The sequence below is a fragment of the Melanaphis sacchari genome, unplaced genomic scaffold (assembly GCF_002803265.2).
Source record: "Melanaphis sacchari strain LSU unplaced genomic scaffold, SCAv2.0 Contig91_pilon_pilon, whole genome shotgun sequence".
Lineage (NCBI taxonomy): Eukaryota > Metazoa > Arthropoda > Insecta > Hemiptera > Aphididae > Melanaphis > Melanaphis sacchari.
Window position 1 is genome coordinate 20,878 of NW_020271649.1, and position 6,343 is coordinate 27,220.

General features: G+C 26.2%; 1 protein-coding gene across 1 annotated transcript; it reads right to left on the bottom strand.

Moving 5' to 3' along the window:
- Positions 1–968: 968 nt before the first annotated feature.
- On the bottom strand, positions 969–5,725 carry LOC112602822 (tigger transposable element-derived protein 6-like). The gene is made up of 3 exons (XM_025351145.1): positions 4,636–5,725; positions 3,419–3,456; positions 969–1,109 (listed from the first exon to the last, which is right to left on the bottom strand). Exons 1-3 carry the CDS (start codon positions 5,723–5,725, stop codon positions 969–971), a joined length of 1,269 nt encoding a protein of 422 aa, XP_025206930.1.
- Between the last annotated feature and the right edge of the window lie 618 nt (positions 5,726–6,343).

The window sequence follows — 6,343 nt, forward strand, 5'->3', positions numbered from 1 at the left end:
GGTTCGTAGACAAAATTTGAGACTCAATAATTGAAAGTGAACTAGAAGAAGAAATATAGTTGAAACTAATTAAAAGGGACGAATAATTAAATAATATAGAAGTGAAAAAAATCTCAATTTAAGTTGATTGTGATTATTGGTATTAATGTTATTTATGAAGAGTTAGTATTTAAAGTTTGTATCAGTAAAATTGAGTGTCATCTAAAATGTTGGTTCCTTATTTAACCTAACTCAATGCAATTATTGCTAATTGGTTATAGCTAATTATCTATTACTCGTATTAAATTTGATTTTTTCCATTAATTAAAATTCTCAAAAAAATATTCTGCTCTGTAACATAATATTAAATGTGTATTTTGGTTCCTTATTTAATCTAATTTAATGCTATTATTTCTAATTATCTATTACTCGTTTTAAATTTAATTTTTTTCATTAATTAAAATTCTCAAAAAAATATTATGCTCTGTAAAATGATATTAAATGTGTATGCACCTTTAATAGAAAAATATTTTCAAAAACTTAAATTCTTTTCAAGATAAAGGGACCTATACTGAGTAATAACTATTAAAAAGTAAAAAAAAATTCAGTACTTAATATTCATACCCATATATCCTCACTTATTTCTATAACCTCAAAATTCTCTGAACTACTTGAGCAAGTGCTATTCATAGAAATAAATCATTTTAATTTAAAAGTACTTACATCTCTTAATTATATCAAAGCTGTTAAAATTTTTTGAAAAATACAAAGACAAATATCTTGTTTATTTGATTTTGAGCCAAAAGTACTATGAACTTATGTAGTTGTGGCTTACTAGTTACTAGGGATACAAGTATTTCGAAAATCAAATTTAAAAAATATGATTATAAAATATATCTAGTTATTATCATACATGATAAGAAACTCTAATCGAAATTTGTATACCTTTGTGTTGTTAATTATACATGTTATTTAATATTTTATTTTAATTAATTTGTAAAATTTCCTAAGGGTCCACGAACCACTAGCTGAAAAACATCAAATTTAGTGAAAAATGTGTCTTTGTGATTTAATCTAGTTTTTAATCTAACCAACTTTTGTTGATATGCAGTTTTCACACCATTAAAAACCTAAAAAATGTCACATTTTGAATATAAATAATTAGAAGTGTGCATGCAATAAAAATAATATACATAAATGAAAAAGTTTCAGGTATAATACAAGAAAAGCGTACTATTTTGAAGTAAAAACAATCGGTTAGTTAAAATTATAGTTCAACCTTGAGTAACAATAGATAAAGCATTAAAAAACATTTTTTGGCAGACCGATTTAACTGTATCTGTAGTTTCTTAATACAATATACTATATTATATTTTACATTTTTTTATGAAACAAATTATGGTCACATTTTTTGTTGAATCGTCTCTAACTCAAAATCTATAAAATATGTTCTTTAAAATATTTTTAAATTATTAAATGTTTTAGTAAAATTAATTTAGGAGTTATTTACATATAATTCGTATGACATAGACACTATTAATACAAAATAGAATGTTTTCAAAATACTAATAGGATTATATACAACGGATAGTAGCCACTCTGATTTACCACTTTTGTAGGTATAGTATAGAACAACTTAAAATACTTCTCGCTTATAAAATAGTATATTAACACAAACTTTGAATTTATTGTAATATATCATATTAACTAATAAAAAGTTTTTGCTCTGTTCCATAAAATGACTGAATTATTCTTATATAACACAAAAATAACTTTTGTGAAATAATTCAAACTATTCGATGATGCAGGTTAAAAGTAATCGTTCTAAAATAAAAAAGTTTTTTTTTTTTTTAACATTATAGGTATTTAATTAAATTTGTACTTATATTGTAACAATAAATTATAAAAATTACTATGAATTTTCATTACTGAATATATACTCGTATTGCAATAATTTGTATTGGTTTTAAGAAACATGTTTTAATACGATTCACGTTAACGATTCTTTTACTTAAAACTACTGAATACCTAATAATAATAACAATAAAATTACACAATATTATCATATATTATCATATTCTTCTTAATAGCAATTATTTTATTTTAATTTAATGGAACTTTTAATACCACAAAAATTTCTTTTGTCTAATATTTGTACATCATTCACAGATTTTCTTATAAATGCCTTACAATCAAGTAAAAATTAATAAAGCATTAATTAATTTAATGAATTGCTTTATTTTATGTTTAATCGTTGTATATAATAATATTTACACTCATAACTAATACATTTATTTTAGGAATTCTTGTTAAATACACATATCTATACAAAAAGATATTTACTTAAAGTTAAGTGTTCTCAGCGTTCTTGTACTTTATTAAAATTATGATTGATGAGTTTATTTATTCGTTTTCAAATAGTAATGTATCGAACATTTACTCTGTACTACTTTAATAATTAATATGTTTATACTATGTTGATTAATTAATGGTAGAGTTAAGGTTATAAAATCGAAGAAGTACATTATGTTCAATACCCAAATGGCAACAAAGATTTTATCAAAAAACCAACACGTGTACTTGTATTAGGACAATAAAATATGCATGTAAACAATTATTAACATTCATTCACTTAGGTTTAAAAAACATATTACAAGTTTCAATCGTACAAAATATTTCATTGTTTACACATTTAGTGAAGTGCCACTAGAAATATTTCCCTAGAAACGTTCCTTGGAACAAAGAATATTTCCCAACCTCTCAAGAAGTTTCTTTAAAATGTTAACTTATAGTAACTTAATTACTTTTTTTAAAAGAACAAATATTTAAACTGAAATAAAATCTGTAAAGAGCTGTTATTTGTTGTAGTAAAATAGATACAAATATTAATTTTATTCTATAGCATTTAAGCTTAAACATAATATAGGAAGTACAAATAATTAAAGGTAATAATAAAGAAATTATTTAAAATCCAAGCTTTACAGTGACCATTAAAATTTAAGAGTAAAACTTAGTTTAATTTATTCTTCTGTAATATTTTTGGATTATTTACTACCATAAGTTTAATATAACACTGAAACATGATTAATATTTAAAAATTTTAAATTCGTTGGAATATTTGTGATGAATAGAATGTTCACGGGAATTCGCACATCACTATAACACATTATATTGAACTATGTTTTCCTATACTACTACAACTGACTTGTGATAACAATAAACCAAAATAGTTGACCACTCTATGTAGTGTATACTAATAAAAATATGTATTATCATAGTTGTATTACTATTCTTTATTAAGGGCGTTCAATAAATATTATTTATTATTGAACACATTTGTATGAGTAAGTGAAGACCATAAAATATAGAATTGTTTTCATGTTTTAGTAAATATTCTTATAATATACGCTTCCATAAGACAGTCACTAAATTTACTTACAGTAGAATCTCGATTATCTGAACTAATTGGGACCGCACCTAGTTCGGATACACAAAAGTTCAGATGTTGTAAATTAAAAAAAAAAAAACCTAATTAATAATTTTTTTAAACACAGTCAAATATTTTATATTATTTATTTATTGTTATAATTATTAATATTTTATTACATAAATTACATTATTAGAAATAATTACATACATGGGAACATATTATGTTAATTATATTTTTTTACAAAATTATTGATACGAGTGCTTCAACGAGTTTTAACATTCGGATAACAAAACGTTCGAATACGCTAATAATTGTAGTTCAGATAATAGAGAGTCCGTATAACGGAGGCACGAATAATCGAGGTTCTATTGTATTTATTTATTTATTAAAATAAAAATAAATATTGAATTTATTTATGATACTCATATGATTAATTTATAGATGGATTTAAAAATTAGTTTAATATGATTGACGAATGACCAATTGTATAATAGTTAATTTATTGTAGTGTGTACACAGATATTATAGTTTCTAATGTTTATCCTCCGATCTACCATAAATGTCCTTATACCGCATAATTATACTATAACCATGGGAACTTAACAATAAAACTTGCAGTATTGAAACTAGAAAATGCTTATAACTTTTATAATTGTTTTTCTTTTACAGCTAATTGCAATAAATTTATTGAATCATTCACACAATAATTTAAAGAATATGCTTTAAAATGCATTAAAATGCTAATTATATAGTTTATAGAAAAAAATATGTAGGTATTTACGTAACCTAAAATATAAATGTAGTATATAGTATTTTTAATCAGTAAAATTTTAATTAAAATATTCTAGTTTCTAATAACTACATACAGTAGACGCCGCTTATAAGACTCACTTTGGGACCAGCACAAAGTGAGTCTTATAACCGAATGAATCTTATAAGCGAAGTGGAAAAAAAAAATTAATTACGTATTTATAAATTTTATTTTACTACATATTTTGCTTTGATTTTAATACATTAACACATATATTACATATTACATACTTTATTATTGAATAAATTTAATAATCCTGATAAAAAAAAACTAAAATTATAATAGGTAAATACATTTATTATTTATTTTGAAAAATTATTTTTGAAAAAAATTTGTTATTTAATTTGTTTTTTATTTTCTTCTAACATTCCGAAAATATACTGTTCGTATTCGTATTGTGTATTAAAATTATTACCACGGTGATGGACAGCTCTCCTTATCACGTCTAAAGCCTCCAGAACCTCTTTATTTGATGGTGGTTTAACTACGACGTCGACTTCTTCATTGCTTTCGTCGTTCTCCTCATCGTTGTTATTGGTGATTTCATTTATTATAGACTGACAAATTTGGTCCTCAGAATACTCTTCAGAAGTTTGGAGATCACGATCTATATCCATCCAATCCTCATATGTTTTGTCAGCGAGGTCTTTACTATGGTCATCTTCTTCTTCTTCCTCTTCCTCAGTTTTGACGAAACCTCCGTGACGAAAACAATTTCGAATAGTCACGTCACTAATATTATTCCACGCTTCACAAAGTGTAACAAAGTGTAAGGCTTCGAGAATGTTGATTTTCTTGGAAAGGTCATTAGCCTTTAAAGTCGAAGTTGACTCACATTCAAACATTTCATCAATGAGAGTGATTACCCTTTTTCTCATTTTTAATCTATAGTAAGCTTTAAGTGTACGAATAATTCCTTGATCACAAGGCTGAATAAGTGATGTGGTATTAGCCGGTAAAAAAACCAGTTTTATATTTTTCAAGTTTAAACTTACATTGTGGGCTGTACAGTTGTCTATTAAAAGTACAATTTTTCTGTCTAGTTCATTATCCCATTTGATCAACCACTGACTAAAAATTTCTTGAGTCATCCATGCATTTTTATTCGCTGTATAATCAACAGGTAAAACTTTAACTCCTTTGAAACAACGAGGTTGCTTACTCTTCCCGACAACAAGCAGTTTCTTTTTTTCTCCCGTCATACTGGCACAACACAAGATCGTTATTCGTTCTTTACAAGATTTTGTTCCCTTTGCTTTGTCATTTTGAAGAATATAAGTATGCTCAGGTAGTGCTCTAAAGTACAGGCCAGTCTCATCAGCATTAAACACATCAGAGGGTGAAAATTCGGAGATGAGTGAAGGCCATTCATTTTCTAGCCAAAAATGTGCACCCGTAAAATCTGCGTCACCTTGTTCTCCGTGCATTTTTTGGAAACAAATGTTTTCTCTTTTTTTCCACCGATAGAACCACCCCTCTGTCGCTTTGAAGTCAACCTTCCCCATTTTTTTTGCCAATTCATCAGTTTTTTGGCGAAGCAAAGGACCTGACACGCGAGCATCTTTATTTCTAACTTTTACGAACTATTCTTTCAATGCACGTTCAACAGTATCATCCTTTCCACACCTTTTCCTTTTTCGACTCTGCGACTCATTTTGTAATGCTTCATATTCAATGTCTTCCCTATTCTTCAATATTCTACCCAATACCGATTGTGAAATGTTCAGCCTAACTGCTGCATCACGTTGTCCCATCTTTGGAAGTTGATCATATTTTCTTAAAATGTCTTGTCTGTCATTCAAACTAAGAGCACGTCACGTATTAGCACTCATGTTAACAACAAGAAAAGCACACGTTGAAATTCGAATACCAACTGATCGTTCATTGTATTTGTACATGTACACGTGTACGTATGTGTATTTATGTACCCGTAATTACGATAACTGTGCAGTCGCCAGATAATCAGTACACTACAATAACGATAATCGTTGCGATAAATGTGAACTTTTATCTGCGATAAAAATTATTATGCGTTATAACTTATAAGGTACCAACAGAAACTAGAAATAATCAACACGAATATTATTTAATTTTTTAATACCAATTTATTTCTAAATTATAAC

What these genes read in the sequence shown, in the direction of transcription:
- LOC112602822 (XM_025351145.1), bottom strand. Translation starts at nt 5,725, where the DNA reads ATGGGGAAGGTTGACTTCAAAGCGACAGAGGGGTGGTTCTATCGGTGG. An exon ending in GAGAGCTGTCCATCACCGTG is followed by an intron (nt 3,457 to 4,635) that starts GTAATAATTTTA and finishes TATCCGAACTAG; the next exon opens with GTGCGGTCCCAATTAGTTCA. An exon ending in CAGATAATCGAGATTCTACT is followed by an intron (nt 1,110 to 3,418) that starts GTAAGTAAATTT and finishes GACATTTTTTAG; the next exon opens with GTTTTTAATGGTGTGAAAAC.